Source organism: Hemicordylus capensis, chromosome 2, assembly GCF_027244095.1.
Source record: "Hemicordylus capensis ecotype Gifberg chromosome 2, rHemCap1.1.pri, whole genome shotgun sequence".
Lineage (NCBI taxonomy): Eukaryota > Metazoa > Chordata > Lepidosauria > Squamata > Cordylidae > Hemicordylus > Hemicordylus capensis.
The window spans coordinates 305,095,725-305,108,758 of NC_069658.1; the positions used below are offsets into that span (position 1 = coordinate 305,095,725).

Consider the following 13,034-nt stretch of genomic DNA (forward strand, 5'->3'; position numbering starts at 1 on the left):
TCCTCCTGACTGACAAAAGAAAAATTGGGAGTCACATAGAACCTGCTTGGGTGCACTGCAGCTCAGCAGGGGTTGGGGGAGAAACTTTTGATGTGGCAAGGCCCGCTGTTGCCCATTCTCCTGGTTTTGGGACTGGAGAGAGGACAAGGACTGGCTTTGGGGGACCCTCAGAGGCTGCGGGACAGAAGACATTTGTCTTCCTTTGTCTTATTAACGGTACACCCCTTATTCTCACTTGTCATATGCATCAATTTAGATAGGGGATTGGCACATAGATTAATGCATGCATCCTGTCGATTTAAAGGGAACTTACAGTAATAAGGAGTAGATCCTGTTGATTTAAATGAAACTTACTGTGTAATCATCCCAGGCCAGGGAGGGTGATTTGCTTGTGGAAATAGGGTTCTGGTTCTATGTGCATTAATGGGTGCTGTGCAAAGAAAAATAAATCCAAGCACTCAGCATCTAAACATATCACTCTTCCCACAGAGTTGGGACTTCACAGGCATTGGCACCACCACACAGTTTGCCATTATTAGCTCTTATAGTACCAATCACTTGTTTGGAGACTGAGGTATATTATTCCAGTCAGCAGATATTCCAGGTATATGATTCACTCCACAACATGGTATGTTGTCAAAATGCTGATGATAAGAGGCGAGATCCTCATGCTGCCCATGAGGGATAAGGGCAAATATACTATTATCAAAGCATAAAGCAAAACTGCTTTGAAAATGTATTCATCTTTCTGTTTCATTCAGGTTATTCCTAAAGACACTTCAAATGTTGCTCCAGAAGATGGTGTTTATGTCAATGGATTATTTTTAGATGGCGCTCGTTGGGACAGAGCAAAGTCAGTAATTCAGTAAATGTGCTGCTTATTGGCATCTATTGAAGTGCTTCCTCATATATTTCCTGCATGCTAAGATCCCGCTTATTTAAATATCTTTATATTGTTTGAATATTGAAATAATGTGTAATACTACAGTAATGTTCTTCTTTCTCTAACAAATTAGAATGAAACATAGTTTATTAATATCATCTTGTTCTTATAATCAGTTGATTTAAAGACAAATTTCTGCTTGAATACAAATAAACTAGGCAGCCATTCCCAGCAGCGGTAGAACTCACACATACATTAACTGTTTATCATTTGAAGTCACATTCTGCCGATGCTTGATCTGAGTTTCCATCAAACTCCATCTGTAGCTCCACCAACTGGGATAGTTTCCCTGTTAACCTGAATGAAGAAATTAGGGATATGCAATATATTTTGAGTTTGAAATGTTTCGAGCTTCAAATGGGACATTTTGAGTGATTTGAACTCAAACAAAACATCCTTACAATAAAGGGCCTGTTTCAAACTCAAAACAAGCTGACCCCATTTTGAGCTTGAACATTTTGAGCACCATTTTGGTGGGTTCTTTTTCCCTTGATGATTAATTTTCTGGCACTGGCTTCTGATTGGCTTGAGATCTCCTTGCTTCTTGGTTGGCTTATTATACAGATCAAGTGTTGTCATGGGCAGCCATGCCCCCATTGGCTGGAGGAAGGGGGGGAACAGAAGGGAGAGAATTTCAAAATGTATTTAAAAGGGAGGCAGAGAGAGCCATTAGTGTGCCCTTAAAGAAGATACATCAGAGGAAGAGGGAGGGAGGGAGGAATTAAGGAAAGTTTGATTTTGTGGTTTTCTTTTCTCAGCACTAAGTATAATATATTGTGCTATTGCTGTAATATTAACTATCTGGTTTTCCTGGATCTCAGTTTGACAAAGGCAGAACTTGGGTGCCTGCCTGCCTTTTCTGGTTTGTTTTGTTTGCGAGATAGTGTTGTGGCAAGAAATAGAGAGTGACAGCTCAGCTCAGCTAAAGCGTACTATCTCTCTGTAATATTTTCATAGTGATTGCTGTGAGATGAGCTCCATGTCTGGCCTTGAGACTAATTGTGCTTCACTCACTGCTCTGGTCTGCTTTACAATCTGCATTGCAAGGAGTACTCAGTCACAATGTGGCTGAAGATATTGCACTAGGGATATGCACAGAACCGGCAGGGGGATAATGTTAAGGGCAGGGGAGGGTGCATTTAGCAACCCCCGCCCACTGTGTTTCCCGCATCAGCGCTCACTGGAAAACTGGTCTGGTGGGGCGGCAGCATACCTCCCTGCCACCCCATCGCTTCTTGGACCAGAAGTGACAAGTAGTAGCATGCACGCAAGCAAGTGTGATGTGCACATGCATGCGCTGACATAAACATGCTACTTCCTATAACTTTCAGTCCGAGGAGTGGACAGGGTGGCAGGGAGGTACACTGCCGCCCCACTGGACTGGTTTTTCAGCAAGCATTGGAGGGGAAAATGTGGCAGGGGGTAAGTGCACCCTCCCCTGCCCTTAAAGTTATCCCCTCCCCACCATTGAACCTTCCAGTGTTCAAACCTATTCGGAGGCCTGTAAAAGGTCCTCCAAATAGGTTTGTGCATATCACTACATTATTATAGTTGAGCTTATGGCTATGCTTGCTGCTAAGGATGCTGCTGTGGCAGCTGTTGCAATGCTGAAGTAAGGTGTCATCATATAATAATTGTGTGTGAGACAGCAACCTGTCATGTGCACTCTGTGTACACTCGAAACATCTAGATGTTCCCCATGGGTAGCTCCTAGGGACACCAAAGTGGGTTGGGTGGTAACACATGATGGGTGCTACCTACCAGCCAGTTGCAGAGGGAGGCCAGCAGTGGCCCAGGCTCAGCACGCCGCCACAGCCCCCTAGCCCTGCCTCCTGCATCACCATCTGATGTCAGACAGGGGAGGGATGCTTTAGCTCCTGAACAGGGCCACGTGGTCCCATTTGGAAGTTAAATTCAGCAGCACTGCATTTGCAGCATGGCCAGGAGCGGCTCTCCATGTCTTTAAAAGGGAGAAAGCATGACTGAACATAAGAACAGCCCTGCTGGATCACGCCCAAGGCCCATCTAGTCCAGCATCCTGTTTCACACAGTGGCCCACCAGATGCTGCTGGAAGCCTACAGGCAGGAGTTGTGAGCATGCCCTCTCGCCTACTGTTACTCCCCTGCCACTGGTATTCAGAGGCATCCTGTCTTTGAGGCTGTAGGTTGCCTATAGCCCTCTGACTAGTAGCTGTTGATAGACCTCTCCTCCATGAAGTTATCCAAACCCCTCTTAAAGCCTTCCAGGTTGTTGGCTGTCACAACATCTTGTGGCAGAAAATTCAACAAGCTGATTATGTGTTGTGTGAAAAAGTACCTCCGTTGGTTGGTCCTAAATTTCCTGGCAATCAATTTCATGGGATGACTCCTGGTTCTAGTGTTATGTGAGAGGGAGAAGAATTTTTCTCTATCCACTTTCTCCATTCCATGCATGATTCTATAGACCTCTGTGATGTCTCCTCACAGTTATCTTTTTTCTAAACTAAATAGCCCCAGGTGTTGTAGCCTTGGCTCATAAGATAGGTGACCTAACATGGAATTGGCCTTTTTCACAGCTGCCGCACACTGAGTCAACACTTTCAATGTGCTGTCCACCACAACCCCAAGATCCCTCTCCTGGTCAGTCACCAACAGCTCAGATCCCATCAGCGTATACTTGAAGTTGGGGTTTTTCATCCCAATGTGCTTCACTTTACACTTGCCAACATTGAACCGCATTTGCCATTTTGTTGCCCACTCACCCAATTTGGAGAGACCCTTTTGGAGCTCCTCACAATCCATTTGGGATTTCACTACCCGAAAGAGTTTGGTAACATCTGCAAATTTGGCCACCACGCTGTTACCCCTACTTCTATAACTTTTATGAATAAACTAAAAAGTACTGGTCCCAGTACAGATCCCTGGGGGATCCAACTTCTTTCTTCCCTCAGTTGTGAAAACTCTCCATTTATACCTATTCTCTGTTTCCTGTCTTTCAACCAGTTAGCAATCCACACATGTACTTGTCCCCTTATCCCACGACTGCTAAATTTTCTCAGGAGTCTTTGATGAGGAACTTTATCGAAAGCTTTTTGGAAGTCCAGGTATACTATGTCAACCGGATCACCTTGATCCACACACTTGTTGACAAAAGACCCTTAAAACATATTTGTTTGGCCTGGCCTTTCAGGGCTTTTAAAATGTATATATGTGTGTATGTGTATATGTGTATATATATATATATGTGTGTGTGTATATATATATGTATATATATGTGTATGTGTGTTTGTGTGTATGTATGTATATGTATATATGTGTATATGTATGTATATATATTTTTTTTAATCTTTTAATTTTTTAATTTTTAACTTGATTTAGTGTTTTTAATGACTTAATAACCCCCCCCCCGCCTTGTGCAGATGGGAGGGAGTTTGTCACAGCCTGTCCTGCGCGAAGCCCAGGAAGGGTTCCGTTTGACCTCTTTGGTCAAGGGGCAGGGCTTCGGCCAGGATTGACCGATCCCGGCCCCATCCTCCATTTTCCATTCTCTCTTCAGTTGGGGTCAGGCAATCACAGGAGAAGCGGCTTTCCCCTCCCTCCCTCCCCGGTGCAGAGCGGGTCTAGCGACTGGCCGCCTGAGGGGGCCGAGTAGGAATTTTTTGCTCCCAACGCATTGGCCACTGTTGGGGTTTTTTTCGCCTACTCCGTTCTGTGTCCTGGGTGCGTATTTAGAGTTAGGTCAACCACAATGGCAGGAACAGTGCGGGCGGGGTGGCAATTTGAGGGTTAGAACATCGGTGAGCACCCTTGGATATATAAAAGGGGTGATTGGTTAATCGCTCCTTTGTAGCCTGTGCGGCACGGGGAGAATGATTGCCATGAACCCTGCTTCAGGACTTCTCTAACCTTTGGGCTGTGCGGTCCGGGGTGGACGAATGCCTAGAAGTATCCAGACCCTCTCTTACAGAAGGGGGGGTTGGCTTTGAAGGAATTGGGTGGGATGTACCTGCCCATTCCCGAGCCAGGGTGTCTCCCCCCCAGTAGGGTGCTGGGTAGGATTTCAGAGTTCTGACCTGCTTCTATTGGCCCGCACTGTTCTTTAAGGGTGATTAATCACCTGGTGTTCCAGTCTGCCATGCTGTGTGTAATAATTAACAAAGTTGTGGCCCTTTTCCTCTATACTGAGTCTATGTTTTCTTGAGCTGGGGTCTGGGGATAATGTTTTATTTTTGTTTTAAAATGTTTTAAATTGTTAGCTGTTTTATTGTTTTAATTTGTTTTAGCTTTTTACTGTTTTATAAGTTGTTTTAATTGTGAACCGCCCTGAGCCATTTTGGAAGGGCGGTATATAAATCAAATAAATAAATAAATAAATAAATAAAAAGACTCCAAAAGGTTTGTGAAGCAAGATTTCCATTTGCAGAAGCCATGCTAGTTCTCCCCTAGCCGGGCCTGTTCTATGTGCTTCACAATTTTATCCTTGAGGATGCTTTCCATCAATTTGCCTGGATCGGACTTTAAGCTAACTGGCCTGTAATTTCCCGGATTGCCCCTGGATCCCTTTTTGAAAATCTATTTTACACATTTGTTACTTTCCAGAGCCTGATTGCAGGGATAAGTTATATATTTTTGCAAGGAGGGCGGCAATTTCACATTTCAGTTCTTTGAGGACTCTTGGATGGATGCCATCCGGCCCTGGCAATTTGCTAGTTTTCAGTTTTTCCAGACAGTTTAGATCAGGGTTTCTCAATGTGTGGGTCCCCAGATGTTATTGGACTTTAACTCCCATAATCCCCAGCCCCAGTGGCCTTTGGTTGGGAATTATGGAAGTTAAAGTCCAATTACATCTGGGGACCCACACATTGAGAGTCCCTGGTTTAGATCATCAATTGTCACTTCTATCTGACTCAGTTCCTTAGCCTCTATCCCTGAAAAGCCTGCTTCAGGGACAGGTATATGCTCAGTATCCTCTGCCATGAAGACAAACTCAAAGAACTCATTTAGCTTCTCTGCAACCTCCATATCCTTCTTAATAATCCCTTTCACTCCCTCATTGTCTAATGGTCCAACCGCCTCCCTGGCAGGTTTCCTGCATCTGATGTATTTAAAGAAGTTTTTGTTATTCCCCTTGATGCTTTTAGCTAAATGTTCATCAAACTCTCTTTTCGCCTCTCTTATTGTCACCTTGCATTTTATTTTGCCAGAGTTTGTGTTCCTTTCCATTCTCTTCATTTGGTCAGGCCTTCCAATTTCGGAAGGAAGTCTTCTTCCATTTTATGGCTTCCTTGACTTTACCTGTTAGCTATGCTGGCATCCTCCTGGACTTAGTGGTACCTTTCCTCCTTTTGGGAATACAGTCTAACTGGGCTTCTAATATTGTGATTTTGAGTAAACTCCATACATTCTGGAGCAAAGTGACTCTCCTGATTTTCCCTTTCAGCTTCCTTTTCACCATACTCCTCATTTTAGAGACGTTTCCTCTTCTGAAATTCAAAGTGTCTGTGTTGGACTTCCTTGGTGATTCTCTCCCCTCATGTATGCTAAATTTGATCGCACTATGGTCACTGTTCCCTGCAGGGTCGATGACACTGACATCACGTACCAGGTCCTGGGTGCCACTCAGGATTAAGTCCAAGGTCGCCTTCTCTCTGGTTGGTTCTAAGACCAACTGTTCCAGGGCACAGTCATTCAGCATATCTAGAAATCTGACTTCTTTGTCATTACCTGACTGTGAATTTACCCAGTCTATGTGTGGGTAATTGAAGTCACCCATTATTACTGCCCTGCCTCTTCTTGACACCTCCCTGATTTCCTCCTGCAACTCCCAGTCACTGCAACTCTCAGGCAATGTCAGCGTGCTATTGCCAGAGGGCAATAGCGTGTCCCCAGTAGCATATTTCCTTTCAGGCCTTGTATTGTCATGCACAGGATTTCTGTGCAAGACTCCAGTCCACCTAGGTTTTCTACCTTGTTAGATTCTATCCCTTTAACATTCAGTGCTACTCCACCTCCAAGGCGCCCCTCCCTGTCCTTTCTGTAGAATTTATATCCAGGGATAACAGTGTCCCACTGGTTCTCACTGTCCCACCATGTTTCTGTTATGCCCACTATATTTCTGCATTAGCAACCAAATACTCCAGCTCACCCATCTTGGCTTGGAGGCTTCTGGCATTGGCATACAAGCATCTATACGCTGAATCTTTTACCTGGTGTGTGCTATCTTTCTTTTGACTCTTTGACCAGCCAGCACAGCCTTCTGTCTGCTCTTATGTGGTTCTGCTCTGTCCCCTTCTGTTTTATCTTAATCCTTTGCACTCTTGCACTTTAAAGGATGACATTTGCTGAACCAGATACTGTCCAGCTCCTGTCGGCTATTCCCCAGGCATCATTTTAAAAGCTGCTCTGCAACCTTTTTGATTTTAAGTGCCAGCAGTCTGGTTCCAGCTTGGTTCAAGTGCAGCCTGTCCCTTTTGTACAGTCCTTGCTTGCCCCCAAATGTATCCCAGTGCCTAACAAATCTAAACCCCTCCTCCCAGCACCAATGGGAGGGCATGTCTGGGCACAAGGCGTGGCCCCTGAGGGGCGGTGGCCCGGATTCTTTGAACCTGTTTGCTCAGTGGTGGCTCCGCCCCTGCTACCAGTAAACTCAGAAAAGAAATGGGCAAGAGGATAATTTTAAACAAATTTTTAACCTTTTCCCCAAACCTCCTTAGGGCCCTATGGGGTTTTTGAGAAAAGGTTAAGAAAAATTAAAAATCGCCTGTTTACCCATTTGTATTATGGGTTGGGTGGTAGGTAGAACATCATGCCCTACCATCCAACCCACTTTGGTGTCCCTAGGAGCTACCCATGGGGAACAGTGGGGTGTTTCAAATTCCCCATTGTTCCCTGTGGCCAAAGCACTAAAAAAAAACTTGAAACATTTCAAGTTTTTTTCCAAAACAGCCAGTTTGGCCACTGTTTCGATGAAACGTTTCAAGCATTTTCTGTTTCATTTCAAGACAGAAATGAAATGCAAAATCCATTTCATGCACATTCCCAGAAGTAATGCATGCAGTCTGTGCAGAGCAGCTTCCTCCGCTGAAGGAAAAGGGGACCCACAGGCAGGCAGGAGTTCCATTAGCACATCAGGGAGTACATATAACTCTATATTGGAATGTGAAGAAATTTAGCCGATTTTGCCATTTTGTAATTAGTTTTAGTATTCTATTTAACACAGTACAGTGGTGTGCAATGGTCTCCTTTGGGTGGATAAGTGTATTATTTTGCCTAGCTGTTGTAGGTAGTCAATTTTAACCCCCAAAGGGATATTTATAGTGCCCCACTAGGAAGATGAGAAAGTGCTTCAAAAGTTGTCATCCTCCAGGAGGCACAAAAGGTTATACTAGGGCTGCACAACTTCAGCATCCGAGCTGAAGTTTTGGACTACAACTCCTGTCATCTACAGCCACAGTGGTCAATAGTCAAGGATTATGGAAGCTGTTGCCCACATCTGTAGGAGGACCAAAGTTATGCAGTCCTGGGTTATAGGAAATTCAAAGGGTCACCCTGGTGGGGGTTGGGGGACCTTGAGATATTGGGTAAACAGAAACAGTTAGGTCCTGCCCTATGGGTTGGTCAAAATCTGGGAAGGGGTCAAACTATTTAAGCCAGAATGAGACAAAGACAGACAGAAGAAAAGCCAGAATGGTCAATGCTGAAGAAGAGCACAAAGGCAAGCTTGGGTGGGCAGGCAGAGGGAAGAAAATGTAAATTGTTAGTTTTTACCACCTGATTGAAGTATGAGAACAGTACAGATAGATTTAGCTGAAAGTGTTTCTTCGTTATTATGTTTATATCAGTATTGCTCCGGGTATATGGGTTACTATACAAATTATTTTAGAATTTTTCTTGGTGTACAGATTTGTTTATTGACAGATTTTTCATAATACCTAGTAAAAACTTAGAGACCAAACTTACCTTGGTCTCTGAAACATTGTTTGCCACCCCACATGTAATTGCTGTTCCAAACTACTTGGTACAAATAAATTTGTCAAAATATTATTCTCTATTCTCAACAATGTTAGTGTTCTAGAGCTGTTTGGTGGAAGCAGACAGGATGGGAGAAAAGAAAGAAAAAATACTTCTGCTTGGTAACTTTGTGGAGCAAGAAGAGGGCTAAGTCAATTGCTTTGTTTGCCTCCTCTTTTAGTCATGGTGTAGGCTACCACTAATAACATGAGCTATGGTTTTTAATGTTGGATGGAAATTTAGATTCATGCCTTCAGAACATGAGATTGAAAAGTCATGTCAGATGGTAACATGATATGCTTGCACTGCAGTAACAGAAGGAATATTTATTAGCCATGACAGCTAAACATGACTGTACAAAACGTCCTCTATTCTTTTAGTTCAAATGCTAACTTTCTTCACATCATTTTATCGTTTCCATCCTTTTATTCTATTCCTAATTTTTTTTATCATAGTTATCCTAAACATCATTTTATATATATATATATATATTCCATTATGTGTATTATTCATTTATTGTTTTTCACAGTTATTTTCTTACTTTCTTTCACCAGAGGACTCCTAAGTGAACAGCACCCTAAAATACTCTTTGACATGATGCCAATTATTTGGATAAAACCAAGTAAGTGAAGTGGAGTTTTGGCAAATATTTGCTGGCAATGCCTCATCCCTTTTTGTCTTACAACCGTATAGAGGTGTCATTCATCTCTGCTGACAAATTAAGTATTTGCATACTTTGACCATGTAACTTTCCAGAAATTATTTAAGCTGTAAATATAGGGCTCATAATTTATAAGCCACCTAATGGCACAGCAGGGAAGTAACTTAACTAGGGAGCAAGAGGTTGCTGGTTTGAATCCCCGCTGGTATGTTCCCCAGACTACAGGAAACACCTATATCAGGCAGAAGCAATAAAGGAAGATGCTAAAAAGCATCATCTCATAATGCACAGGAGATGGCAATGGTAAACCGCTCCTGTAGTCTACCAAAGACAACCACAGGGCTCTGTGATCTCCAGGAATCGACACCGACTCGACGGCACAACTTTAATAATTTATATTCACCTAAATATTTGGCATAGAGTAAGAATCTACTCTGGTGGGCAGATTTACTCTTTCCCTGCTCTCCTCTTTCTTTTTCATTTAACTAGAAACTAGCCGACCCACACAGAGCATCTGTGTGCTCTTTGAGGCCAGCTGTTCTCCCCTCCCTCCCACCCCACTCTCTTGCTTGTCCTCCCTCCTTCCTCTCTCTTGCACTCCCTCCTCCCCCGCCCAACTCCACGGCTGGGCCTGCTGCCACCTGGCCTCCGCAGCCGGGCGCACTGCCGCCACCACCTGGCCTCCGTGGCCAGGCCCACTGTTGCTTGTCTCTGCGGCCACCAGGCCCGCTGCTTGCCTCCTGGGTGTGCCTCAGCCAATTAGGCGCCTCTGCCACCCAGCCAATCAGCTGGGTGCCAGGACACACATTCATTCATTCATTCATTCATTCATTCATTCATTCGATTTCTATACCGCCCTTCCAAAAAATGGCTCAGGGTGATTTACATAGAGAAAGAATAAATAAATAAGATGGATCCCTGTCCCCAAAGGGCTCACAATCTAAAAAGAAACATAAGATAGACATCAGCAACAGTCACTGGAGGTAATGTGCTGGGGGTGGATAGGGCCAGTTACTCTCCCCTTGCTAAATAAAGAGAATCACCACGTTAAAAGGTGCCTCTTTGCCCAGTTAGCAGGGGTTACATTCTAAGTCACACCCAGGAGAATTAATAATATCGATGTATATGTTTTAAACTGCAACATAAATCATTTTCATTTTCAATGGTTGGCAAAACTCAGTAAAGATTTCTACCTAATTCTTCCTTTCTTCCCTAGTTTTTTCTATCTGATAAAGATAGAATAAGCAAGATTTTAATAATTTCTTCTAGGTATAAAAATTGTTGCAGAACAAATAATATTTCTGTTTCCAACCCATTTGTGCATTTTGCCTGAAAGGGGAGGCTTTTCATTATATAATACTGCTATCAAAAGATTACAATTTAATGTGCAAAAGCTTGGGCAGGCACATTATAAGTTCTCAGAAGATGAGCAGAGTTCCAACAGGGTCAGCTGGGTCTATGGCTGTGGAATCAAATCTCCTAGAGAATCTATTCCAGAGCAAGTTTTAAATAGAGAGTATGTGAATATTCTCCAGCATTACACCAAAAGCCTTTTCTATTAGCATCTCATTTGAATTTTAATAACTTTTTGACCATTTAGATGCAGATGTTATTTTGAAATTCATCTATTACTGCTGAAAAACAATAGCATATACAAAATACATTAGTGCCTATCAAGTAGCTCCTTACACATATAAGAGCTTAGATGTGTAAGGCTTTGGCATATGCTTCAGTATCAGAGGGTAAATAAGAAGAAAAAAGAGCAGTAGCCTCCTATACTAAAGTATAAGTGCTGCTGGACTTCTTTAGACTACAGATGTGGTTGTCGAATGTTTGAATATCATGTAAGGATGAATCAGGTTTGCAACTTGAGGGTGCTATTAGATCCAGCCCTTGCTTTAGATGCTTATGTGGCATCTGTAGCTTAAAGCTCTTTTCACTAGCTTAGACTGGTGCACTGGTTGCTGTCCTTCCTGGGCAAAGAGAGCCTTACCACAGTTATCCATGCCCTGGCAACATCCAGATGATATTACTGCAATGGGTACATGGGGCTGCCTTTAGGAACCACAGCTGTTTCACAGGAAGTGCTTCTGAGGGAGAAGGATTGATGACCCCCACCCACCATGCACGACATGACTGCATCATTAAATGTCGTGCACCATGCACGACATGACTGCAGAGGGGCTTGGCAAACTGTGCTTCTGTGGGGATGACACACTGTGTCATTAGTGGGGATGGCAGCAGCTGACTGATGGTCTACCTTGATCTTAAATGTAGCCTATCAATTCTTGAGAAAAAGTGAGTCTCTACTGAATACAAATCATTTTTCTTCAGCATTAAATGTTTGTACAATATTCACATTTTTAATGTAAAGCATAATCATTTTATGTCTTTTCTCATTTAAGAAAAAAAATCAGAGATAAAGAAAACAAATGCCTATGTTTGTCCACTCTACAAAACAAGTGAGCGTAAAGGGACACTTTCAACAACCGGGCATTCTACGAACTTTGTCATTGCATTAATGCTATTAACTGACAAACCAGTCCAGCACTGGATTAAGCGAGGTGTTGCTCTCCTCTGCCAACTGGATGATTAACTTTGTATATCTCAAAATCAGATGTGACAAAACTGAACATATTTGTATCCTTTCCCTAAGCAAAGAACTTTGTTACAGACATCTTTCAATTTTGACTTTTGAACTGATCTAGCTTTTCAAGGTACAATACTTAGCAATAAATAATGAAATATCATTGTTATTTCTCTGTAAAAAGCTGATGTATTTTTCTGTTCTTTTGTAAAATTCGTGTCAAAAGTCAATGTACAATATGGGTTATTTAATGTATCACTGAGACTTTTTGGAATTGTTGAAGGCTCACATTCCTTTTGCAGGAATGTTTCATCCTCTCAGCTCTAAAACCTTGTTTCATCCTCTCAAATCCCACAAAAACTAGGCACATTTAAGTCCCATTCATTTCAAAGGGGGAATTAAGCACAAGTGAAATCAAATGCACTGGATTGGTTCTGTTGAGATTAAGACTGTTCCACATAGGGGGCTTGCCTGCCAGGAACTTCTAGATTATCCCAATCAGACCTCCCTAATGCAAATAAATGACCTCTGATCATAGCCAGTATATTGTTTGAACGTATTACAGGCATGGGCTCTTTCCGTATTTTCTACATGGCTTTTATTGTCTCACAAATCTATTGCAAGCATTATAATACAGAGGTTTAGTATAAAATAGGGATGTGCATGAGCCAGTTCGTCACCTCCTCTGGTAAGCACCGAACCAGCCTTGGAGGATTAAGACACAATGGAGCAACTTTTGAGGCAAACTGACTAACAAATTGTCAGCTTTCACCGTCTGTTTTGGGATGTACACCACTCTGAGATATTGTGTGTCCCAAGTACATCACAGAGTGTGTGCAAAACTGACATTACTC

At 42.8% G+C, this 13,034-nt stretch overlaps 1 protein-coding gene across 8 annotated transcripts in view; it reads left to right on the plus strand.

Annotated features, from left to right (window-relative positions):
- Positions 1 to 12,410, plus strand: part of DNAH12 (dynein axonemal heavy chain 12) — a 277,218-nt gene extending 264,808 nt beyond the window's left edge. For all 8 annotated transcript variants that reach the window (XM_053291165.1, XM_053291159.1, XM_053291160.1 and 5 more), the window contains 3 exons: positions 762 to 853; positions 9,487 to 9,554; positions 11,999 to 12,410. In XM_053291165.1, the coding sequence (XP_053147140.1) occupies positions 762 to 853; positions 9,487 to 9,554; positions 11,999 to 12,189 (351 nt within the window). In that variant the 3' untranslated portion in view covers positions 12,190 to 12,410. The remainder of the gene's footprint in view (positions 1 to 761; positions 854 to 9,486; positions 9,555 to 11,998) is intronic.
- Positions 12,411 to 13,034: the final 624 nt, after the last annotated feature.